The 24477-nt window shown below is 55.3% G+C and overlaps 3 protein-coding genes across 4 annotated transcripts in view; 1 reads left to right on the top strand and 2 right to left on the bottom strand.

Annotated features, from left to right (window-relative positions):
* Positions 1-138: 138 nt before the first annotated feature.
* Positions 139-9139, bottom strand: VSIG10 (V-set and immunoglobulin domain containing 10; the record flags this gene model as incomplete). The annotated part of the gene is made up of 8 exons (XM_084272066.1): positions 139-305; positions 1771-1934; positions 2341-2353; positions 2813-2923; positions 3436-3729; positions 4544-4825; positions 8302-8586; positions 9055-9139. 8 exons carry the CDS (start codon positions 9137-9139, stop codon positions 139-141), a joined length of 1401 nt encoding a protein of 466 aa, XP_084128192.1.
* Positions 9140-10532: 1393 nt separating this feature from the next.
* On the top strand, positions 10533-13026 carry PEBP1 (phosphatidylethanolamine binding protein 1). The gene is made up of 4 exons (XM_084271941.1): positions 10533-10698; positions 10984-11093; positions 11704-11804; positions 12230-13026. The coding sequence occupies exons 1-4, from the start codon at positions 10564-10566 to the stop codon at positions 12445-12447; spliced, it is 564 nt and encodes a 187-aa protein (XP_084128067.1). The 5' UTR covers positions 10533-10563; the 3' UTR covers positions 12448-13026.
* A 721-nt stretch (positions 13027-13747) lies between these two features.
* The window catches only part of TAOK3 (TAO kinase 3), a 48618-nt gene continuing 37888 nt past the window's right edge, over positions 13748-24477 (bottom strand). For both annotated transcript variants that reach the window (XM_084272213.1, XM_084272212.1), the window contains 7 exons: positions 21827-22063; positions 21103-21231; positions 19883-20086; positions 17002-17241; positions 15924-16136; positions 15475-15657; positions 13748-15388 (listed from right to left, as the gene is read on the bottom strand). In XM_084272213.1, coding sequence (XP_084128339.1) covers positions 15227-15388; positions 15475-15657; positions 15924-16136; positions 17002-17241; positions 19883-20086; positions 21103-21231; positions 21827-22063 — 1368 coding nt within the window. In that variant the 3' untranslated portion in view covers positions 13748-15226. The remainder of the gene's footprint in view (positions 15389-15474; positions 15658-15923; positions 16137-17001; positions 17242-19882; positions 20087-21102; positions 21232-21826; positions 22064-24477) is intronic.

Genomic DNA, 24477 nt, shown 5'->3' with positions numbered 1-24477 from the left:
GACCGGGATCCCCCAGGGACTCTGCTGGGGCTCCGTGCCGGGTGCTGCCTGCTCTCCTCTCACCCTCCCGCGCTCCCACCCCTCCCTCGCTCGGAGACCCCCAGCCGCCGTCCCAGGGGGAGGATGGAGGGATCCCACTTACTGCAGCTGCAGCTTGTTCTGGAAAGCTGTGAGAAAATACTGCTCCAGGTCGAAGGCCATCTTGCCCAGTGCCTTCTCCTCAGCCAGGGGCTGGCAGGCAGGAGTTGGGAGATGGCGGCTGCACAACACTGTTGCCAGGGGCAGCAGGAGGCTCCCGCAGCTCCCTGGGATTTTCCCAGCGCGGCTCAGAGCATTGCTGTAAGGCCCAGTGCCAGGTGCAAGGACTGCAGCTTGCAGAGCGGCCCCACTCACAGCCCTCCAGCCACACTCCATGCTCCCACCCGCACTCCAGCCCCTCAGAAACCTCCGCGCAGGCTCCGCACCCCTTCAGACCACAACCAGACCCCAACCTCTGTCCCACCAGGTGTTCAAGTCCCCCATACACCCTACACTCTCTCCACTCCTGGGAGTGCTCCTCTTCCCCTTCACATGCCCTCAGGTCCCTTTGTTCCCTTGTGTACCCTCACACTGCCCCTTTACCCTCCACACACTGATCTCTTCCACACTCTCTCCATCACCCTCCCCGCACTCTCTCCTACCACTCCCTGCTTTACACAGCTTATTCCTGCTCCCCTCCAACCTGTCCCACCCCATCCTGCTCTGTCTGGCCAGTCCCATCATGTCGATCCCCTCCAGACACACTCACACCCCTTCCTGCTCCCCTCGGACCGCTCCTGTCCATTGCCCACGGTGTTCCTGTGCAGTCCCTCCATTCACCCCTGCAGAGCGCTCAGATCTGACCGGTCCTTCCATCCCCTCCTGCACGCCCTGGCTCCTCTGACACCCACCCTACAGTTTCCTTCCCTGACCCTCCCCGGCCAGATCCTGCTCTCCTCATCTGTCTCTGTACAAATTCCCTCCCTGCTTTCCATCACAGCCAGGCAGCCCCTCAATACCGCACCGCTATGACATTAGTACAGAGCAACGTTTCAGAAGGACCTGGGAAAAAGTATTGTAGTAAAAACAAGTGTCCCTGGAGTCAGCATCCCCCATGTCCTGTCCATGCTCCCGTTGTTTCTTCTGTTATCCCGGGATCGCTGTGGCCCCACGGTGACTTTATCACTCTCCCCGCAACCCCAGCACTGCTCATGGTGACCCAGCCAGAACACTGTACTGGTACTGGAGTCCATCACAAGCATCAGGATGGGTTACTGGGACCCGCTTCCCGAGCTCTGCCTGCTCCGGGTGCCACCTGGTTGGAAAGGACACCCCAGGCCAAGAGCAACGTGACAAGATGAGGGGAGGAATGGAGAAACACGGCCAGGGAAGGACGGAGTGACAGCTGCGGGAGCGGCGAGCGGAGCGGCGTGGGGCCGCTCTGAGGGACCCAGCCCGCTGCAGGACACCAGCAGCCCGTGCTCAGCCACACAGCGAGGGGGACGCGCTTCACGCTGGGCGTCCAGCCAGAGCTCCGTGCAGGGCGGGATGAACACTACGTGCCTCGTGTCTCTTCTCCCCTCTTTCCCTGCAGAGACACCCCGTCCTGCGGCTCGCCACCGTCACCTACGCAGGGCACAGCAGCAGCATCTCAGCAAGAGCGAACATGCCAGACAACAGGAACTCTTCCCTCCCTGGCAGCTGCTCCTGGCAGAGCCACAGCTTCGCAGGAGAGCCAGCAGCAGGGCTCACCTTCTGCAAGGGAGTTGAGGTAAGCGGCGTGGACGCTGTTCCCGTTGACCAGCGCCATTGCCTCGTGCTCAGTGGAGCTGTTCATGGTCTCCTCTTCCCCCTTCCTCTCATCGTCATCATCGTCTGAGTCCACCAGCACCAAGATATCACCTGAGTCTGGACTCCTGCGAACCACAGAGCGAGAAGAGGTGGGGTGAAGGGCTGAGGAGAGCCTGTCCTGCCCCCGCCCAGCCGTGACAACCCTCTCCACCAAACCGACTGATCCCCAGGGACTCCAGCCCTGCACTAACCCTGTTCAAAGAACAAGCGGGGTCAGTCCCTGCAGGCAGCACCACCAGCACCCTGCAGCACTCCCCATTTGGCACCCCATAGTGCTCCCCTTCATCCACCAAAGCCCCCAACCCCTTCATGCACCCCCCCACCATGGAGCTGCATGAGCCCCAAGTCACCCCCTGGTCACCCCCTCCTCCTGCAGAGACAGGAACGTCTGTCCGGCCCCCGGGGACATCACCTCTGCCAGGAGGACTGGCGAGGCCACGCGGGACGGGGCTGAGGGAAATCAACACCCACCTGAAGGCAGCACCTGAATGGGAGAGAAGGGAAGGGGAAAGGCAGCATTAGAAACCGGCCCCAGAGCAGCTCCTCAGGCAGCACAGTGCTGGGTTTACCATACAAGTCTGCCTGCGGAAGGATGGGCTCTGGCAGCCCCACGTACAGGTGCAGACGCGAAGGTGACCTGCCCATGTATACAAGGAGAGCACCAGACAGGTCTCAAGGAATGGGAGAAGGCCCATCACAGCACAGCTCCCTGGAGAAGGGAAGGTGCCTGAAGCACTCAGCTGGGGAAGGGCCTTGTGTTTCCAACCCATCTGCCTCCGGGGCAGACAGGGCTCTCACCAGGAGCAGGATGAGGCCCAAGGGCTGGGCTGATCCTCAGTGGCTGACTCCAGCACACCAGAAGGGACAAGCCCGGTAGGGACAAAAGCTGGTCACCCCAGGAGGGAGTAACCCCTCTCTCCCTTGTCCAGCAGAGAGCTCCTACCTCTCAGGCACAGGAGGGGGTTGTAGTACAAGACGACCCCGGTGATGGTGAGAACAGCCAGCAGGGACAAGACCACCACTGTTCCCACAACCCCAACGATGTTCACCGGCTCTGCAGAGAGGAGACACAGGAGATCAGCTTGTCACCAGGTCACGGATGGATGAGGACATCCCGGTGCAAGCAACACAGCAGGTCCCAGTGCTGCCTCAGGTCCTGTTTCCCATCATGGCAACAGTCCCACCAGCACAAGGGCTGAGAGTTTCAGGCACTCAGGCTTCATTGATATGGAAACCACCATCACTGAGGCCTCTATTTTGTGCCCACATGCAAACCAACCCCCGCCCAGTGTGCCCTGAGCAGCCTGGGAACTGGGAGGAGCTTCTCTGTGCCCACAGGAGGGACCACAGGCGCTCCTCTCTTGGGCTCGTTTCACCAAGGCAATCAGGCCTTCCCACCCTGGGATGAAAGGACCTGGTCCTGCATCTGCACTTGCACAAGAGCATGGAAAACACCCAACAGGCAGAGAGGGCTCGTAGCGGCAACAGGAGGGAGCCCCTGGGGGCTTGCTGACGGCCCCCACAAACTGTGTCCCTGCGGCAGCGACCCCGGGCAGCCCCACTCACGCTTCACGGTCAGGCAGACGAACAGCTCCCTCAGCCCCACGGGGTTCTGGGCCTTGCAGACGTAACAGCCCCCGTCGATGTCCTGGGAGCAGTTCTGGATGGTGAGCTGGGACACGTTGCCCTCCTGGGTGATGAAGTACCTCCCTCCGGGTTCCACCTCCAGCTCAGGCTGGGCGATGCCCCGCAGCCAGGTGAGCCTCGCTGCTGGGTTGCTCTCGGTCACCCGGCACGTCAAGGTCACGTTGTCACCCACAAAGCAGGTCTTTGGGGGCTCTGACTCCAGTGAAGGCAGCTCTGAACAGCCCACAGAGGGAAAAAGAGGTCAAGGAGGAAATGGAGGAGTTTAACAACAAGTAATCAGCCAACTACATGATTAGTAATTATTAACAGAAGGAAGTCAGACCGGAGAGTGGGACTCGAGCACTGTGTGTTTGTGTTTGGCATTCAGTTGGTGCACAAGACTTCAGCAGCTTTCCAAGGAGCAATCTGAGCAACTTCCACGCTGCCCAGTCCTCTTTTGGACACCTGTCTCCATATCCCTGGGAAGAACTGTCAGAGAGGAGCCAGCAGGGAGCCAGCAGGGAGGAGAAAGGCCTCCCAGGGATTTTCCTGGGGATCAGCACAGCTCTTGTGTAGCCCCGACAGCCCTTGCAGGATAAACACAGCTGCAGTTTCCAAAAGCCACTTCAGTCAGATCCCCTTAGATGTTTAAAGGGAGACTGGGGGCATGCACAACCCCTCTGCTCTAAACCCAGCCTTGCTCAACTTAGTCTCAAGCTGCTCAAGGCACCAAAAGCTTTCATGCAGGCATGAGTGCTGGCACAGGTGAAAAGCTTGCTGTGGGGAGATCTGCTGGCCCCTGAAGATGCACTCCAAACACAACTCACCTGCAACCATACTGTGATGGACCTCAGCTGCAGGACTTCTGTGCCTCGTGCAGTCACCTCTGCAGAAGCCAAGCCCTGCCATGCATCTCTCCCACAAGCCTGGCTTGCCTGACCACTGCCTTAGCATTCCAGAGGGCAGAGAATGTCGGGGTACCTGTCTGCCCCACTGTTAGCAGTTAATTAATTCATTAATAGTTAATAAGGTAGGCAAATCAACTCACTTATCTCTACAGTGCACGCAGGCTCCTCCTGCTTGATGATGTGGCTCCCAACACACTTGAACACCTTGCGGTGGGAGAGGTGGGAGCTGTTCAGCGTTTCCACATGGGTGTCTGAGGAGCTTGTGGAGCTGATCACCCAGCTTGAGTTGTCCAGATCGTGCCCCTCTTCTCTCCAGTGCAGGGTGGGGTGGGGGTACCCCCCAGGCCAGCTGCAAAACAGCTGCAGCAGCATCCCCAAAGAGGAGGTCTCAGCCCAGCACTTTGGGGTGGAGTGTGGTGGATCTGTCAGAAGAACAGCCCCCAGTCAGAAATGCTGCCAAGTTGCAGTTCTTTGCACCTCAGGGCTAGAGCTCCCCTGAAAGTGTTTGGGTTTGCCATTGCCCCCCTTGAAAGTGATGGTTTCCCTGCCCATCCTGCTCCCCAACTTGAGTTCCACAGCCCCAGGGGAGCACAAGTCTGAACAGCAGCCAAGAGGGACCGAGCAGGAGGCCATCCTGCAACAGGTGTGACAGTGACCACGGCCAGGCCTCGAGGGACCAATGCACAGGGTCCTAACACACCATCGCCACAGCTTCACCCAAGGGGAACAAGAGAAGCCCCTACAAATGCAACAGGAGAACAAGATAATGAGATCTCCATGCTGCCCCTGGCAATTCATCCCCACGCAGGCCCCGATTGGCACTGCTTGAGGACAAGGCTCTGCCCACCACTGGTACAAGCACGTGGGTCTCCCAAGGGAGCACAGAGAGCGTCAGGGCTCATGCCAAGGGACAAGTAACCAGCACGGCAGAGGAACCAGCTCCAAGCTGGAGGACTTCCCCAGCAAGCCCAGCACGCTGCTGGAGGAAGAGGCTGCTCCTGGAGTAGAGGAGTCCTGGAGCCCCAGAGACTCCATCAGGCAGGGTGAGGCCCACAGACATGTGCCACTGAAGCCACGGCAGACGCGCCCGGCTCCCTCTCATGCCCCTCGGCCCCACACCGCTGTGTGTCTGCACCAGGGACAAACTCCAGCCAAGAGTGTGGGTAGGGCAAGTCCCCACTGGCCTCACGCCAGGGCCGGCTGTGCAGCCACCCCCACAGCAGTGTGTGTGTGTCACTTAACTACAGCAACAGCTACGTGATGGCAGGAGCGGGTCAGAAGCCAACAGAAACCCAGGAGCACCCCATGCCTTCGGGCAGAGCAGGGCTCTGGTTCCAGGCAGACTCCTCCATCCTGTGGTTTCACACACACACACGGATACACACAGGTGTTCGTTTAACAGCCACAGGGATCCTGGACTCTGATCTGGGCAGAACGAACACCCTGTGCCTGGCTTGCCTAACCCAGTGCTGAACAAGGCCCCCACTGGGAGATGGGGTGCTGCTGAAGCAAGCCCCACACAGGAGTCAGAAGGATGCCCCATGTTCATTCCCAGAGCATTCAGGTGTCTTTCCACTGACATGAGTTAAAAAGAACCCCAAGACATCACACCAAAATGCCCCGTGAGTGACAAGGAGATCCCCTTCTAGGGCTTGGCTTTCCAGAAACTATACACGTGTGATCTTTGAAACCAGCCCTGGCAAGAAAAGTTCCCTACAACACTTCCTCTGTCCCAGCTCCGGGGAAGGTCTCATAACCATTCCTGAATCCTGGATTGATAAGAACAGCCCATCAGCCTGAGTCACCAGAAACCACCCTGCGCTGAGAGGCGGGCACAGCCCTTCCAGGACAACCAGCCAGAGAGCTGCACTTTCTGTGCTGGTTCCAGGAGCCTCCCCATGAAGCCACCAGCATTACCTCCTGCACTCCCAGGCTCTCCCAGTACCTCTAAATGCTAATCTGTTCCCAAAACATTAACAAACCAAAAGCCTTAACAACACTCAAACATCCCTCACAGAACATCAGGAAGAAGGACCTCGTGCCCACAGAAGAGCCACCAGCAGCTTCTGTCAACCTGCACACAAATGTACCAAGAAATCCTGCTTTGGCAGGCAGCTGGACTCGATGATCTCTTGAGATCCCTCCCAACCCCGATAATCCTGTGACCCCATGGTCCCTGGAGGTGTGCAACTACACATTCCCTTCACACCATCCTATCCAGAACCCATACACAACAGCAGGTCAAGCCCTGGCTGCGCCTCTGCAGTGCTGCTGGAATGTTTCCTCAACTGTGTGTGGGGTTTCTCAATGTAGTTTTAAGCAAAAGAAGGTCACTTTTTCGTACAACCCACGAGATGGGTTGAAGACTGACAACTGGTAACTCCCATACAGAGCCTACAGATCCCAGGTGGCTCTTCCACAGCTGTGCCAGGTCTAACTCTGAGGGTCCCTCCAGTCCAGGCTAAGCAGTTCCAGAAATGCTGGATGGGAAAAATAGGGCCTGTGACTGTAGCCTTGAGATTGAGAAACTTCAACTTCTGGCCTCCACCAAAAGAAACCTCTCTCATTATCCCAGTTTAACCTTTGCAACCTCTGGAAATTAACTGGCACATTAATCCCATGCTAATAAGCACAGTTCGGAGTGCGGTACCGACACCTGCCATGCCACAGATACTGTTTGCACCAACAGTCCAGACTGAGGGGTCCCCCCTCCCAAGCCCCACGCCCCAATGTATGTTCTCTGGGGTTTGAGTCCTTCACTCCAGCCCCCCATGACCCTGCAGGTTCCCTGCAGGGAACATGAACGTACAGAGATTTAATCTGCACAAAATGGGTACAACTTTTAAGACACACAGCCTTTGCCAAACACCCAGAAGGAAGGAACACCCTGAATGCAAACAAAAACCAGGTCTCATGGTGTTGACGGAAAGACCAGTAAGAAAATCAGGGGCCAAAAGAGCAGAGTGCCACTGAAATAGGAAACTGGCAGCGATCTTCCCCTTTTCTCAACCCTCTAACATGGGCTCAGCTGGCACAAAGAACAGCAGGACACAGCCTGAGGGGCCAGAGCCTACAGCACTTCCAATTTGGGTCAGTGAAGGGGCTGAGAGCACTACCAGCCACAGGATCTGCTAGTCCAGAGTGGGATCTTCCCACCGAAGAGTTAGGCCATCTGGGCAAGACAACAATCCCTGCACTGGTGGTGTGCAAAGTGATCAACTCTCCAGCCTGATCTTCCAAGAGAATGAATGAATAAAATAGGGATGGGAAAAGGAAAGAGTACCAAAAGATAGAACAGGGGAAAAAAAGGCTGAGGGAACATCCTGCACTGGTAGGAGGCACGCTCCCAGGACAGTGCTCCCAGCAGTGAGTCTGAGGATGGCTGTAAGACTGAGCACAGGCAACTTGTCAGCTGAGGACCCTCCATCCTCATCCAAAACAATGGCAAGAAGGAATGGCCCAGCACATGTACTTCAAACACCGATTTCCTCAAGGGAAAAAGGCCAGTGAGCAGCGGTCCCCATCCTAAGATCTATGACCGCTCAAGTCAGCCAAATTTTGAGGCAAAGGGCCACCCTGGAACAGTTACAGGATATGAAATGTCTGTCCAAAATCTCATTTCTCATCATCACTGAAGAAGGAACTGAAGAGACATAGCGAGGAATTAGCAGCTGGCATGTTGTCCTCTGCCTTGCACACAACTGACCCCTGACAGCCCATTTAGACACACATCTCAGTGCCCACGAGTGAACGTGTAACGGAGTGGTAGCAGCCTGCTCATGGATTTTGCATGAGGAAGCCACCTTGCCCTTCTTTAAACTAGTTTTCCACCAGCATGAGATGAATGTGGGCACCTGTGAGACTCAGGGGAGGGAATTCAGACTCAGGACAGACTTACTGGCTACCAGGAGCTGGACCCTGTGCTCGTGGTCAGTCTTGTTCAAAACTTCTTTGCAAGTGTAGTTGCCTTCGTCCTGGACACGCAGCTCTGTGATGAGCAGAGAGCTGTTGTCAACCAGGGAGAAACGGACGTCTGGAGGGAAAGCAACCTTTGAGGAGAAGAGTGGGGGGAAAGAGTGTGGATCCCCTTGAAACCAGACCACCTCGGTTGCTTCTTTGGAGACATTTCGGCACAGGAGGAGGATGCTTCCTCCAGCTTCCCCAAAGACCACCTCCTCTGTTCCTGCAAAACAGAGAGGGATCTTAGGAAGCGGCAAAACCCCCTTTCCGTCAGCAAACACCTGCACAGCTGATATACATCGACCCTCTGGGGTGTTGGCAGGAGAACTCTTGGCAAACTGTCTCCAAGATGCATTTAGCAGCTTAACAACACTTACTGCAGACAAAACCCGCCCCAGTGCCGGCGGCCATTGAGGAAGACAACGCTGCTGTTGATATCACCCCTTTGCTTTCCCTACTCTCCCCTGGCAAATGGCAGCCAGACCCTACCGCCAGCTGCAGGACCCGCAGGAGCCTCCCCTTCCACCCGCGCCCGGCCTTGCTTTCCACGGGCAGCGTGATGACTTCCAGCACACACGTTACTTGGCTTGAAGAAAGGAGGCCAGGCGCAGGGCAGCTCCCCGCAGGAGCAGGCGGGCTCCCCCCGCCAGCCGCACACGGACGCCGCTCCCCTTCCCTCGCTCCCCTCTACCTGCGGCGTCCCGGCGCGGCACCAGCTCCCCGACGCAAAGGGCGAGTAAGAACCGGGCGGGCAGCGTCCCGCCGGGGAGCCGCATCGTCGTGTGCCGGTGCCACGGCCTCCCGCCTCAGAGAGGCGGTGCTGTCTGGCCCCCGCCCTGCCGGGCGGGCACGCCAACCCCGCCCGGCCGTACTCCCTCCCTGCCCTTGCTCGCTTGCCGGGGCCGGTGATGAGGGTCGTGTATCAGCCTCCGCCGCCTGAGCCCCGCCATCTTGGGCGCCCGCCATCTTGGGCGCCCCCCTATGCCCCCCGCCCGCCATGTTGGGGTCCCTCCCCCCCGCCATCTCGGGCAGCCCCCTCAGAGCGGCTTGAAGCCGGTTTCTCTGCCCAGGTGAGACGGGCACTGGCGCGGGGTGTGGCCCAAGGATGGGGCACAGTGAGGAGGATGGTGTTCCCTGAGGGCTAAACCCAAGTGAAAGTAGTAAGGGACCCCCCCGCCTAGAGGATCTTCCCCCTTAGAGGCACCCCAAAAGCAGCGGGAGCAGGAGGAGCGGTGACAAATTGCTACGAATGGTGCCATAGTATTTGCCTTTGGTTATGGAAAAAACAAAATAAGCAGCAGTTTAAACCAAATCTGCAGAAGAAAAAAGCGGAGCACAGACCGACGAAGGGCTGGGGGGAGGCGACAGGTGGCAATAGCAAGGGATGAGCGGCTGGGCGGCCACGGAAACAGGCAGCAAGGACAGGTAGGGCTGTTCCCGGTTTCATTCCAGGTCTCCTTTGGCTGGGGTGAACGTAACAAAACGCAGCCAGCGCGCTTTTAAATTTCCGCATCAGATGCGTTAAAGAGAAACTGTCCCAGTGAGGGGGTATTTTTCGCAGACGCCAGGTGGAGCCGATGGCCCTGCCCTGCCCACCATTGCAGCCTCTGGGCTGGGTGGTTGTGTGGCAGTAACGGGTAGTGTGTGTCTCTGTGCGACCCCACAAGGGCTGTAAAGCGCACAGGTACCCTTGTTACCTTATGCCAGTAATCTGTTGAGCCAGTAGTTGTGTGCGTAGCAATATTAATCACTATGGAAGATCCTTAAGTGCCTTGTTAGCCTATAGAACGTACCAACGACTCCAGAAGACAGCTAACCCGTGGGACACCTCACTGCTGGGGGAAGGCACAACGGGTCAGCTCTCCAGCGGCCATCGCACGCTGCGCTCGGGCGCGCATAGCGCTGCGAGGGGACGCTGGCTCCCGGGCCTCAGCGCCTAAATTACAAGCTAATTAACGGCAAGACCCTTAAGCGGGGCCTGCAGCGCGGCGCTGCCCGGCCCGCTCCGTGCAAAGACCGGAGCGGCACCAGTGCCGCGGCCCCCGCCTGGGGGCGCTCTAACAGCAGGCTAGCGGGCGCGCCGCCGCCAATGGGAGCGGAGCGCGTCGGCGCCGCAGCCAATGGGAACGGGGGGCGGGCCGAGCGGGGCGGCGCTGGGCCGGCGCGGGCGCAGTGCGCGGAGCGGGCGGCAGGAGCAGCCATGCCGGTGGACTTGGGGCTGTGGACGGGGCCGCTGAGCCTCACCGAGGTGGAGCAGAAGCCGGCGCACCCGCTGCGCGTCAAGTATGGCTCCGTGGAGATAGATGAGCTGGGCAAAGTGCTCACACCCACGCAGGTGAGCGGGGCTGGGCCCCCGGGGTGGCGGCGGGGCGCTGTGCGCCTGGGCTGCGGCGGCCTGAGGGGAGTGCGCTGCTTCGCTGCCGGCTCTGGTGCGGGGGAGGCGCGGCCGGGCCTGGCTCCGTGCCGCAGGAGGAGCCCCGGCGGCTCTCGCAGGTTGGCTGCGGGCCGGCGCGAACGGCCTTGAACTCCTCGGGCGGGCTCTGCGTGCAGGGCAGGTGGCCGGCCAGGCTGCGTGGTGCAGGCCAGAGGGCTGGCTGTGCCAATGCTCTCATCCCTCCAGGTCCAGCATCGCCCCACCAGCATCGAATGGGATGGCTGTGATCCCCAGAAGCTTTACACCCTGGTTCTCACGGACCCAGATGCTCCCAGTAGGAAGGACCCGAAGTTCAGGTAATGGGTGTGGACAAAACAGAGCATCCCTCTTGGTCTGAGCAGAGGTTTAGGAGGTGGTGAATGTGTTCTGCCTGAGATGCAGCAGTGAGTTTGTGGCTTGGGATGAAACAGGCACAGCCGTCACATCTGTCCTTGAAACAGGGACAGCATGGGGAGGAGCAGCTGCTTTTGCCAGGGGTGTTTGGAGGTCTCTTGTATCTTGGAGAAGTGCATGTCTGATGTTTGCTCTGATTTGGCACGTGTGCAAGTTGGAATTAATCTGAACTAGCAGTGAAGTCTTAAATCTGGGACCAGCTCATCTGCCTCCAGGGAGGCTCAAAACTATGTCGGATACCTCCTCTTAAGAGTCAGAAGCTCTGGGCTTCCCAGGGCTCCAGAGCGGGATTACAGAGCAGGTTTTGACAGGCTCTGTGGCCTGAAGGAAGCGGTACCTGTTCTTGGACTGGAGCTCCGTGGGTTTGGTAAACCAGGGTCAGTGGCTCGTATCTTCAGCTAGCCTCCACTGAGAGCCTTATGGAAAAGCAGCAGCCCTGAACTATGAAGGGCCTTAGCTGGGGCTGTGATGTGGTTTGATGGGTTTTTGCCTTGTTCTTTCATTGAATCACAGGGAATGGCATCACTTCCTGGTGACCAACATGAAAGGCAACGATGTGGGGAGCGGGACTGTGCTGTCGGATTACGTCGGCTCTGGACCTCCCAAGGGAACAGGTTGGTTCCCAGGCTCCGAGCACGGGGGTGCTGTGGATCGGCTGTGGCGCGCAGGGGCGGGCGGGAGGCCTGCAGTGGGCTGCCTGCCGGGCCCGCGCTGGGCAAACAGCTGTGCTGCGGAACGGCCCACACAGGGCTGCTTGTGGCCACAGCCAGCACGGACACGTTGCCACTGTCCCTGTGTCACGACAGGCGGGTGCTTGGTAGGCAGCACTGCCTGCTGTGGGGAGCACTGGCCTGGCAGATGTGAGCTGTGCAAGGAGATGTAGCACATCTTCTCTCAGCCGCCTTATCTCTGCGCTGCTCAGCCTTCTGCTCCTGGAGCGCGCGGGCGGCCTCTGTTTCCCTGTGTTCCTGGGGTGATGCCAGAGCAAGCCCGACGCCAGGAATTCCAGGGCCTGTGAGTGGTAACGCTGTCCCCGCAGGGCTGCACCGCTACGTGTGGCTGGTGTACGAGCAGCCGAAGCAGCTGTCCTGCAACGAGCCCGTCCTCTCCAACCGCTCTGGTGACAAGCGAGGGAAGTTCAAGGTGGCGTCTTTCCGCAGCAAGTACGAGCTGGGGGTGCCGGTGGCTGGCACTTGCTACCAGGCAGAGTGGGATGACTACGTGCCGAAGCTCTACGAGCAGCTGTCGGGGAAGTAGGGTGAGCGGCCCCCAGTCAGCGCTGTGCAGCACCCCCAGTGTCCCTGGGTGGCCAGAGCACATCACTCTCCTTTAGTTTGGTTAGTGAGTTGAACCCACCTGCTCCTGCACTGGACCCGTGTCCCTGTCCTGATCCTGCTTCCGTGTCCGTGTGCTTTGGCAGGACCCCGCAGGCGATGGTGAGCTCATGAGCTGCTGAGGTGTCAGCCAAGGGCCCCAACTGACCTGCATAAGGGAAACCAAAGCCTCTGCTGGTCAGTGGTGTGTCACAGCGTCTCTGCCACAGTGTGTGGGTACAGAACCACTGCGTGGGCTGCAGAGTCTCCCCTTTCGGGGGGGGGGGGGGTGGCAGTCTAAGGGAAACTCCCACTTTAAGTTTATTTGTACCTTCAAGTGTTGGGCCGGTGCTTCTGTGTAGCTGAGGTGAGCAGCCAAGGGAGAGCTGGTGGGAGGTGGCACCACCTCCTGTTCTCTGTGACCGCTCAGAGCTGAGAAACCCCTTCATTTCCTCCCAGTCCCGGTGTGACCCGCTGTTAATGTGCCGTTTGCTCACAGCGCCATTAAAAACTTGCAGAGGTGGATGGTGTGGTTGTCTTCTTGGGGGATGGGAGGTGCTTACAGGAGGGGCTTGGTGGCAGGGTGTTTCTTTCCCCCTCCTGGTGTAAGCAGGCTGCACCCTCTGACAGGAGATCCCTGTCCTGGCAGCAGTGCCTGCAAGTGCTGCCACGGGAGCGTCAGCCCAGCTGTGGACGTGTGTGTCCTCCCAAGCCTCACACCCCTCGGGGCAGCTGCCAGAGTGGCTCTCAGCACCCCCAGCAGCACCCCAGCTTTCCTGGTGCTGCCCAGCTGCGCTAGGGCCTGGGCTGTTCCTGATCCCTCTGCCCATGTGGGCAGAAAGTGAACCCAGGGTCTGTGTGACTGCATGAGGAGGTCACAAGACCCCAAAAGCCGGCAGCTTTGTGTGGAGTGGAAGCCCCCAGCCCCGTGACACACTCCCCTTCACAAATTACTGTCCCTGTAAGGTACAGGGCAGGCCCCCTGACCTGGGGAAGGCACCAAGGGTCACCCCAGCATTGCTGACCCCACCCTGACCAGTAAAGCGGCACCAATGGGGTTTTAGGAAGACAGCTGCTCTCCAGGAGCTGGACAGCGAGCTGCAGCCTGTGCTGGGACCAAGGGGGCAGAGGTGGCTGCTGCCCTGGCACACGGCCCCTGCCCAAAGGAGCAGCCAGGGGCCATGTCACCCCCCCCTTTGCCCTTCAGGCTCTGCCGCTCTCCCCACAATGAGACAGCCAGGCAGTGTGATGAACACTTTTATTTACAAATATAATTAAAAGCTCTGACAGTTATTCATGCTCTTCTCGGAACCTGAAAAATGTTTTTTTTTGTTGTTGGTTTGTTGGGTTTTTCTTTTTTTCTTTTTTTTGAGGTTTTTTTTTTTTAAAGTGCATGCAAAAGAAGTAAAGCCTTTTTTTTTCATCTTTTTATTGTAAGAAAATACACGGTTTGAAAGTGTGAATAATGCAATATTTTATGACCAAGATCATGGGGTCAGGGGTGGACTTGGGGGGGAGGAACAAAAGAACAAAAAAAACAACCAAAAAAAAAAAAACCAAAAGGAAAAAAAAACAAACCCCACCAAAAGTAAAAAACCAAAACTGAAAAGGGCCGGGATGAGCAGAGGGACAGTGTGGGGCTCCAGGCACTGACCCGGAGAGTGGGCCGGGAGCACGAGGGAAGGGGAGGGGGCTGGGGGGGGGGGGGCTGGGTGGGGGTGGGGAGGGAGGAAGTAAAAAAATTTTTGATCAGAGAAACAGTTAAAATACAATATGAAAATAAGTAAAAGCTCTCCTTAAATTCCTTCTATACACAAAATACAGGATTTGACGAAGCCCAATTTGTGCTACTTGGGATCCCGTGGGCTCATTTAAGTGTATTCACATTCTCTGCGACAGCAGAAAATGATTATGATACAATCAAGAATATGCCGAGGGCCGAGGCCCCGCCTGGCATGGTTCTCCTAAAAATCACCAGGGCTGCGCCCCCCCCGCCCCTCCCCACCCCCAAAAAAGTAATAATATGTCACCACTGATATGTACAACAGCACAATTAAAGGTTTTTTTTTTTCCTTTTTCTGTAAAATGTATCAAATTTTTTTTTTTCAATCTTTAATAAAATTTTTTTAATTATTTAATTATTCCTGATGAATAAATACCAAAAAAATAAAAAATAAAATAAAATTATGCAGCAGCTAGTTAAGGTAAGGCTGCGGATTTAGTCTCTCTCCCCCTGGGTTCGTTTTATCTTTTGATTATTACTCTTTCATTAAGTTGGTTTTGTTTTTTTGCTTGTACTTTTCACTGGTTGGTGGTAAATGAGTGATTGCTCAAAAGCAACAGACATCCACTTTGTTTTTGTTGGGTTTTTTTTGTGTTTTGTTTTGTTTTTTTGTTTTTGTTTTTTTTCTCCATTAAAATCGTCTCCAAAAGTTTTCACTGAAACATTTTTTAATCATTGCACAGAGACATCGATACTGTGACGTACTATGGAAAAAGACCGCCAGGAGCCGTCCTGCACCGGGACCGGCACGGGGGGGGGAAAGGGGCCCCTGATGGAGTAAGAATATACAGGCACTAGTCCGACACGATGTCAGTAAGAGACAGAAAGAGAGAGAGCACGCCCGTTCACATGGGGAATGTTGGTTTTGCAAGTTTTAGAATCATTTTGTTTGCTTTTTGTTTTTGTTTTTTTGTTTTTTAAATGGCGAAGAAATTTAATCTCATCTATAGTCCTCCTTGGGGTATTCTAATGTGACCAGATTCCCAAAGCCCATTCGCAAGCTCTCCACGTCAAATGTCTCGATCTCTCGCTCCTGCCTTTCCAAAAGAAACTTTATCCTCTCGCTGCGTTCCTTCTGGAGGGCGGCGAGCTCCTCTTCGATCTGGAAGAGGCAGAGTCAGCAGCCCCGTGGCACCGCTCCGCCGCCCCGGCGCCCACCCCGCGTCCCAGGCGTAACCCTGCACGTACCTTCTGCTCGAGATGCGCCCTGCGCAGTGACACCCGTTGCTCCAGCTTCTGGAGCTCTCTTTCATGCTGTGCTTCTGTCTGCATCTTAATTTTGCTCTGGTAGGCGTTGAGCAGCTCCATCTCCTGCTGGAGTTGCAGTCTCAGGGCTTGGCATTCCGCTTCTTGGGCCTCATCCAGCCGGAGCTGCAAGAGCATCGGGACAAACAGCAGTCACACCTCTGCCAGTAACTTCTCTGCTCCTCCTCCTCCAAGCCAGGGAGTCTCTGGTGTTTGCAGCAGAATGGGAAAGCAGGAAGGGCGCCCAAGTGCTGCTTCACTGCTCACACAGAGGCAAAAGCCTCAGAGAGGATCCATGCACCACACCACAGTGGGCAGCCCAACCGTACCCCACTGCCACACACCCCAGGTGGGGAGTCCCTGCCCAGGGAGGTGCCACACGCTGCACCTACCGCTTGCGAGGCCATCATCTCATTGATGCTCTGCTCATACTGCTCTGCCAGGATGGCAAGCTTCCTCGTCTGCTCGTCCTTCAGACTCTTCAAAATTGTCTTGTGCTCACTCTTTGGAGTAACTTCCAGCTGGTGATTCTTCAGTGCTTTGTACTGCTTCGTTTGCACTTTGCATGTGTCCTGGAACTGCTTTTTGATCTGCATTTCCATAGCCTGCCAAGGGAGGAATGGCATGAAGAGCAGGAAGAGCTCTGGGAGAGGTTATAAAACACACCCAGTGGGTGGGCTGGTGGGACCACTGCAGTTCCCCTGTGCTCTGTGCCGTCTCTGGCCCTGCAGACCCAGCACCAGCTCAGGCCCTGCTTCAGCACTGACCTTGGGCCTGGAGCCCAGCCTAGGGCATCTCCCCCTCCCACCCTGCATCCTGCCAGCAGCCTGTCCCATCACCCTGCCACCTGCCTCCCAAAAAGCATTTCCTTTTGAGGCCTCCTCCACAAGCTGCCTCAGCTCTGGAGGCTGTGGATCTGAGAACCAGTGAGAGTGTGATGCAGTAAGCGCCACGTGCCTTTCTGGATGCTCAGAGGAGGATGGGAAATCTCCCATGGCAGCTCATGGGTTTCTAATCAACCTGCAGAGCCGAACCTGGGCAGAGCACAGCGCTCAGCACACCTGTGTTCTCTCCCACTAGTGACTTGGGAAGTGAGGCACCATCGCCCAAGCCCCTTTCCCTGTCAGGGTTTATATAGGCTGACACCAGCCAGGACCTGCAGAAAGCACAGCTCAGCAGAACCCAGCTCTGTAAGGCTTTGCCAAGGCCTAGCCTAGTTCTACTTGGCAGCCTCAATTAACACAGCACTTCAAAACCCTCAGTGAGCTCTTTGCTGTAACAACTTGTCTTACACCAGAGCAGCGCTGCGCAAAGAAACTGGGTGCAAAGGAGAGCACGTGGTGCTGAGGAGAGCGGTGGCTCTGCCACACAGCAGAGGCAGCAAGCAGAGGGACCAGCCTGCCTGGCAGGGCAGAGGCTGGAAGAGGAAGGAAAGCTTCCTTCAGCCAGAGGAAGGAAAGCTGTCAGCACCTTCAGGTTCTTTGGTTGCTGCCGGAGTTCCATGAAATGCTTCCTGTGCAGCTCCCGCTCTCGCCGCTTGTTGTATTCCAGCTGGTTCTCGAGCTCAGTCTGGTGCTGCAGCCGGATCAGGTCCATTCGCAGCTTCTGCAGCGTGTGCAGCTGCCTGTACTCCAGCTCACGCGTCGACTCGTCGTGCCGGATCAGCATGGCATGCTCCATCTCCTTCTGGGTCCGCTTCTTGTTTAACTCCTGCACAAGAGGACAGCAGAGGACAGAAGCTGAGGAGCGATCCTCTCTGCCCTGAGATGGGGTAGTCAAGTTCACAAGGCTGGGTGTTCCGGGCACTCCTCTAGGTGACATCAAGGACTTCCACGTGCCACAGAGAATCACAAACCCAGCAGCATGATGGGACCGCTAATAAAGTGGTCACCTAGCATCCATCCATCCATCCATCCATCCATCCATCCATCCATCCATCCATCCATCCATCCATCCATCCATCCATCCATCCATCCATCCATCCATCCATCCTCCTCTGGCTCACCCAGGGAGTCTCCAGCAGGTGGCACTGGGACCACACACAAGCCCCCCGTGGCTGCTGCGCATCATAGACATCCCTGCTAAAGACATCCTGGGGTGCTCGGGCCTGGGGGGGCTGAGCTGGGGTGACTGACAGCACCCGGGGCTGTTACTTGTCTGGTTCAGATCACCCCGAGGCTTCTCCCGTATCACACTGGAACAGCTGCGGCTGAGCTCCAGCACACCAGGTAAAGGAACTGCCACTGCAGATGGGTGGGTTTCACCCCAGCACAGCATGATTCCTGAAACAGGGATCAACCCAGGCCTCACAAGTCCTCAATGTGCACATAAGAGCTGCTGCACAGCACCCCACAGCCCAGGGAAACCTTCTCCAGGTGACAAACCCCGGCAGAGAACGACAGTGGATCCTCTCCCTGATCACCACCAGTGTTTCTGTCTCAAGCTATCAGCAACAACCTGCGGAGCTGAATAATCCAGCTCAGTCAAGCAGCAACTACAGCTGTACCCCTCACTGATCTCTGGTGACCCTCAACAGATGGTCTGCTGGTACGTCTCCGTTTCACAAACCCATGGCTGTGCTTCACGCCAGCCAGGCAGAGTGGGGCAGCCCCACTCTACGCACAGGTACGGTGCCCAGCACGGGGAGGGCTCAGTGTTGGCTCAGCCTAACGAGTTTCTGCAGCAGAAGCAAAAAAATATAATCTAATTATTCTGAGTTGTTGCTTGTGTGTTGTAACCCTGTTGTAATCCAACATCCACACCTGCAGACAGGCGCTTCAGCCCCTATGGCTGCTGTTGCTGCAACAGGTTTAAACTGGGAGAATGGGGAGGGGAACAGGGCAAGGACTTGTCCCTGTAGACTTGGCCTAAGGACGTGGTGCACATTTACCTTTAAGCAAAAACTTGCACCTTGACAACCAAGACCAACAACTGGATCTGGTGGTGATCGGTGGTGCAGAGGATTCCACATCGCACAGAGGCAGGTGACACATGTGGCCAGCACGGCAGCGAGCTGGGGTGCCTGTGCCTTCTCTCAGGACAGGCAGCCAGCCTCCCTCACACCCCGTCCACACCTGGTGACAGGCAGGGTCACTCCACTCCCCTGAACACGGGAAGAACCTCTGTGGTTACTTAAAACACCAAGAAAACCCATTCCTGAAGCGTTCCTTCCTTCAGCTCTCTGATCCCACCAATCCGAACTAGTTCATAGGAACATTATTTCCAGGCAATAAACACTCAGATTGTTCTGCAAATTAGGGGTGTCTCAAGAGCTTGAGCACAGGAGCTCAGAGTGTTTCTCCTGGTTCAACTACCATGCTGGGTACCCGCATTCCATTCCCATCCCTGCGGCAGACCTTACGTGCTGCCACAGGGGTGCCCAAATCTGGGTTTCAGAGTCATTTGTTTTCAGGTCACCCGAGTTGATCAGCCTGGGTGTGATGTGCAAAGTGGCTGGGCAGCCCCAGGCACATCAGGGGTCAAGGGCAGCAAAGCTCCCAACAGGTAAAGCACAGGGCAGCGTTGGGGGCGATGGAAAACGTGATGGCAGCAGACTAAGTACAGGACCAGTCTCAGCCTTCACCAAAACACTTTCTCATCTGACAGTCTTTATCCAAAAACACCACCCAAGAAGCATTCAGGTTCTATAGTGGCAACCACAGACAGACCTACAAGTGCCAACTCTCCCTCCAGAGTGGTGTTTGCCTATGGGCAGCTGGTAAGGCAAGGGTTAGTAACTAATGAGGAACAGCAAGACACAGACTGGTGTCCCACTAACGAACTACGGCCCCTTCTCTGCACTGACCTGAGCAGAGCCCAGTGGAAAAGCCACACTGGGATATTTGAAGAGAAGTGGGGTGCAGACACTCAACTGTATTTTTGGCTTTTCTTACAGCTGTGGCATTTCACTCTGCACCTTAATATTGCTCTTCTAAGGTCCTTACTGGTTTGCTACACATATTTTTCTTTACCCACTCCTTGCATGATGCTTTCGGCCACCTCACAGCTCTCCCATGGGCAGCCCTGGCACTCCCCAAGGCACAAGCTGCCCTGTGCTGGGAAAGCAGCACAGTGGGATCCCCCCAAACTGAACACCCAGGAGCCCAGAAGCAGCATCTGACCCAGAGTGGGTGCCCCACGTAATGTGTCTGTCTGCAAATCAGCTCGGCCACCCCTCCCGAGTTAAGAAAAGCCGCAAACTATTTCCCAACACAGGTTTCCTACACCTTCTCTCAGCTCCATTTAGCAGTTGGAAGCAGGAAGGCCACATGTTGGGCAGCCAGCTGTCTGACAGACACGAAGCTACAGCAGTTACAGAAATGCCTGGGAACAGAAGTGAAGGGTGCCATACTTCCCGAATGTTCTGCTGCTCCATCTCGTGCCTCTTGATCATCGTTTTTCTCTTGAAGGAACGGCAGTTTTTGTCATAGTAGAGTCTCTGCTGGCTGAGAAGATGGGCCTCCTCTTCAGCCTGTGTGTGCTGCAGGTTCTCTTTATGCTTGGATATCCTTTCTTGCTTCTCTTTCTTCGGCGTGCTGTGGTCCTCATTCATTTCCTGCATGGATACAAGGGTGAGAACAAGGCTTCCCTCGGGATAGCAGTGACACAGGACTCGGGACTTTGTGTCACTGGCTACCCCTCTGTCATGACAGGACACCAAAATCCCAACTACAGGACTAGACCTGGCACCTGGCCATGCCCAGCCCTATCATCCATGGAGCTGTATCACCCCCACAAGAGAAGAGGAGGAAAAGGTTGGATGAGGCTTTGGGCAACCTGGTCTAGTGGAGGGTATCCCAGCCCATGGCAGGGGGTTGGAGCTAGATGACCTTCAAAAGTCTCTTCCAGCCCAAATTATTCTATCATTCTATGAAAAACCAGCCAGGAAACACAAACATCTCAGGGGCTAAAAACAGCCAGCATGGAAAGAAACTCCACACACCACCGGGGTGGAGGCTCTGGCTGTTCAGGAAAGGGACCAGCTCAAACCCCACAGGCTCCTTCCCCAGCTTGTGTTTTACAGCAGAGTCCAGCTTGGGCTTAAGTTTTATTTCAACAGGAGTCAGGTTTGACACTGTCGAATCAGACACCTCACAGGGCTCCTCACTATTCACTCTCTCCCCTCACTTCAGAGCAAATCAGTTTGTGATGTGATGGGGATACTGTTAAGTAAAGCAATGTGGGATAGATAAGCTATATATTAATTCTTCTAATTAAATACAAGCAATCACAGGGCTTTTTAGTCAAGTGACATCTACACAGCTGCTCTGACTTTCAGCTTTAGCAGAAAACCCAAACAGATGAGGAAGAAGAACTCTGTGATGTCCCATTTTCCCTCATCACCTTTGGTTTCAAAGATTCTGCTCCACAACAGATTGTGAAGGCACCTCTAGCAACCTTAGAGAATATTCTAGAAATGCTGCCAGATGCTCCTGGTTCCTAAGAATCTAAAGCTGCTTCCAAGTGTGACAGCGTCCCTTAAACCCCTGGGCTGGCCCAGGTTTATCAAAAGGAGAGCCTAGTTCATGCCCATTCCACACCCCTTCAGCCCTGAAGATGATGGTTTCTTGCCTCTTTAATCTTTTCCTTGCAAAGCTTGTATTGTTTCTTCTGACTTTCTAAAAAGGTCGCCAGGTCTTTCTTTTGCTGAGCCAAAATCTGTTGCTGGAATTTCTTTTCATCTGCTGCAGCTGCCTTTGCCTGCAAGGCACAGAGGAGAGAAAACCCACAAAACAAAGGGTGAGGGAGCAGGTACTGAATCCAGCACTAATCAGCCTTCTGCTGTGTGTGTCAGGCTGTTGTTCTCCCACCACTGTGTCAGGCCAAACCGTGAGTATTCAGCTACATGAAAGCCACCTACATAAAACACCCGACCCAACACACATTTAGGAGTTTCCTCATGCTTCTCCTCCACCAAAACCACCCCAGAGGGTAATACCCCAGAGGACTACTTAGGTGAACATGGGGAGGTTTGAACAGAGTAATAAGCAGTGTTGTCACAGCCTCGGCCGTGAGGCTGAAGCCCCCTCCAAGGTCTCCACAGAGTTCTCCCATGCCCACCAGCCAGCTGTCAGTAGCTGCAGTGCTGGTCCATGCCAGGGAGCACCCATCAAGCAGAAGACTGACTTGTAGCTGTGAAGCTCTTTCACCAAACGGGCCAGGGCAGCCCCAGACAGTAACCACACAGCGTGCTGAACGCCACAGGGCATAAGCAGAGCTTCACAGTCTCCTCCTAGAGATCTGGCACACACCTCTGCCCCCAACTTCTTGTAGGGACCCCTAAGTCTCTACTCACCTCTTTCTCCATCACAGCCACTTGCTTCTTGGCCAGCTTCTCCAGCTCAATGGACGAGTTGTTGGCATGTGTCTCCACCTCCTTCTGCAGCTTGAGGCGGTGCTCGTCCATCTCGGCCTTCAACTTGTTTTCCAGGGCGATCAGCTGCTTCTGGTGCTGGCGCCGCATCCGCTTATATCCTGACATCTGTTCCCGCAACTCGTTCTCCTGCTCATGCTCATGGATCTGTCTTGTAACCTGGTGTCAGGAAGAGGGAAGAGGTGCTACACGGCCTTCTTCAGCCAGCCTGTCCCCGTGTCAGCCGCTTACCTGCCAGCCAGACCCTGCCCCCCTTTCAGGGAACGCTGTTCCAGGTTTCCTGGAGCGCTGGTACTTCATGTCACCAGCCAGGCCATAGTATTTCTCTCTCCTGATCCTCCCCCCAGTGACAATTTTATGTGTGTTTTCAGTGACACAGCAGAAAAAAAGTCACGTTATGAGTGAAGGAAGGAGCAGGTTACTTCTGGAAACAACAGCAGCTGCTGGACAATGTTCTGCAGACGCAGGACTTGACAGTGAGGGTGACGTGGACTTACAAGACAGTACCCATTCTAAGAAACCCAAATGCCCCATCCCACCCATCCTGTCCTTCCTCCCTAAGTCACTGTGGTTCCAACTCAGTCCCTCGATACCTATTTTCTGCCACGACTGGCCTCCTCCAAAATTTCCTCTTAAGAAGAAGAGGGTGGTGGAACTGAGCTCATACCCTACCAGAACTGAAAGTTTTCCAACAAGGGAACGCTGTTCTGGAACTGTGTGCTCTTAACAAGATCCATCAGATGGTCTAAGCAGATTTTAAACCCTACTCAGCTGAAACAAACTCACAAGTTCCACATTCATTTCCATGCCTAAGTGCATCCGTGGGAAAGGAGGAAAAAACCTCCAGTAAGGTGTGCCAAGAATCTGCAGAAGAAAAAGCAAATGGTAACACTGCCATTCCAAGAGGAAGAAGTGCCCCAGACTGAAATTTTTACTGTATAGAGTCCCAGAAATTCACATATAAACATCTGCTGGTATGACAGACCTGGGAGCCAGAAGCTGGAGCCCTTTGAACACACGCAGAGGCCGCAGTCCCTCAGCCTGTGCAGTTCTCTCCCTCTCGTGCTGAAGTACGAAGCAAAGAGCTCAGCCCTTTCAAGGTGACCACTGAAGCTTTGTTGATGCCAACAGTCTGCACTGAACCAAGAGTCCAACCAAGAGTCTGCAAGCGCCCAGCCTTCCCTGTGAATCTCCCTGCAGCCATCCAGAGAAAGAGCTGGCACCTACTCCACACTGCTGTCACCCCAAGGCTGTTTTCCGGAGATCTTCAGAGTCAGCTGAGATGTAGGATGAGATGCACCTACAGACCTGAGAAGCTTCAAGTCCAACAGAAGAGCAGCAGCTGCCTCCCCAAGCAGCAAACCAAGCCTGCTCGCTGGCAGCCCTGTGCCTCAGCTGGTAGGAACAGTGATCAAAGAGAAGCTCCAAAAGCACCACGGAAGCTTCACACCACAACCCATGCGTCGCCCGCGGCAGACCTGCCTCAGCTCGGGTGACTCCCAGTGCTTGGGAGGGGTGTGAAGAGGAGGTGAGGGGGAGCCTTGCCCGGCCTTCACCTTGAAAGAGATTGATACAGCAAATAGTCACCAACTAAGAAAGTTATAGCCAGACTCCCAGAACAGAACCAAAACATGGAAGGATGATGCCACCAGCCAGCCTCTGTTTTCCCCACGTCCCTTCCAAAGGCAACTCCAGAGGGAAAACCAAACATCTGAGTGCAAAGACAACAGAGAACACATCTGACTACTGACATCAGTGCTGAGGTAAGTGATGAGAAGTAAATCACTTCTTCCTTGTACAAGAAATTCTGGGATGTTATGTTGGAGTTGACTGGATTAAATATAAACTTAGACCTCAGCAACTGGGGTGACACAGCAGCCTTCAAACGCTTGAGGCTGGTAATGAAACAGACCCAAGCTGGACAGGAGGAACTTGTGAGACTGTAGGAATGACTTCAGAAACGTGAGCACAGCCTTAGCCCTGTGCTCTGGGAGAGCTCAGAAAGCTGCTGGGGTTTTTAGGGCCTGGCACGACAGCCATACATGGCAGCCAGGAGCTGGTAAGCTTGAAGGAACTTCTGCTTTTCAGACAAGCTCAACAAGACTAAAATCTCCAACAGAAGCTTCCAGGTAACAAGTGTGTCTCTGAGAAGTCGCCTAAGTGAATTATAACCAGACAGATGTCAGGTAAGACAGGGAAACCCCCAACATTTCAACACAGGGCACTTCCCATGTTAAATGACATAGGACTTGCAGAGAACAGACTTGGTCAGGGCCATGCAGAGGCACGGAGGGATGGCAGCCACCAGGCAGCAGTACAGGACCTCCCTGGGAGTGCTGTTTTTGAGGCCCAGCCTTTCTGGGAGCAGTGGGATGCTCCACAGGGCACACTCCGTTCCAAGAAGTTGGCAGAACAAAGCCAACAGCAAAAGCGTAAGGAAAAAAAGTGGATCTTTTGCCACTCCCCTCTTTAGTCTTCTCTCTAATGAGATTTAGGTGGTGAGCTTGGTCTATTTACAGCTGAAACCATTGACATTTTATTATTTTCCTTTTTCCCCCCTGCTCTTGTGCACC

Source organism: Gallinula chloropus, assembly GCF_964237585.1.
Source record: "Gallinula chloropus genome assembly, chromosome: 17".
Lineage (NCBI taxonomy): Eukaryota > Metazoa > Chordata > Aves > Gruiformes > Rallidae > Gallinula > Gallinula chloropus.
Note: the sequence above shows the minus strand (reverse complement) of the source record. Positions and strands in the feature narration are given on the sequence as shown.

Coding starts and splice junctions, on each gene's coding strand:
- PEBP1 (XM_084271941.1), top strand. CDS start 10,564: ATGCCGGTGGACTTGGGGCTGTGGACGGGGCCGCTGAGCCTCACCGAG. Junction 10,699..10,983: donor AAGTGCTCACACCCACGCAG/GTGAGCGGGGCT, acceptor TCATCCCTCCAG/GTCCAGCATCGCCCCACCAG. Junction 11,805..12,229: donor TGGACCTCCCAAGGGAACAG/GTTGGTTCCCAG, acceptor CTGTCCCCGCAG/GGCTGCACCGCTACGTGTGG.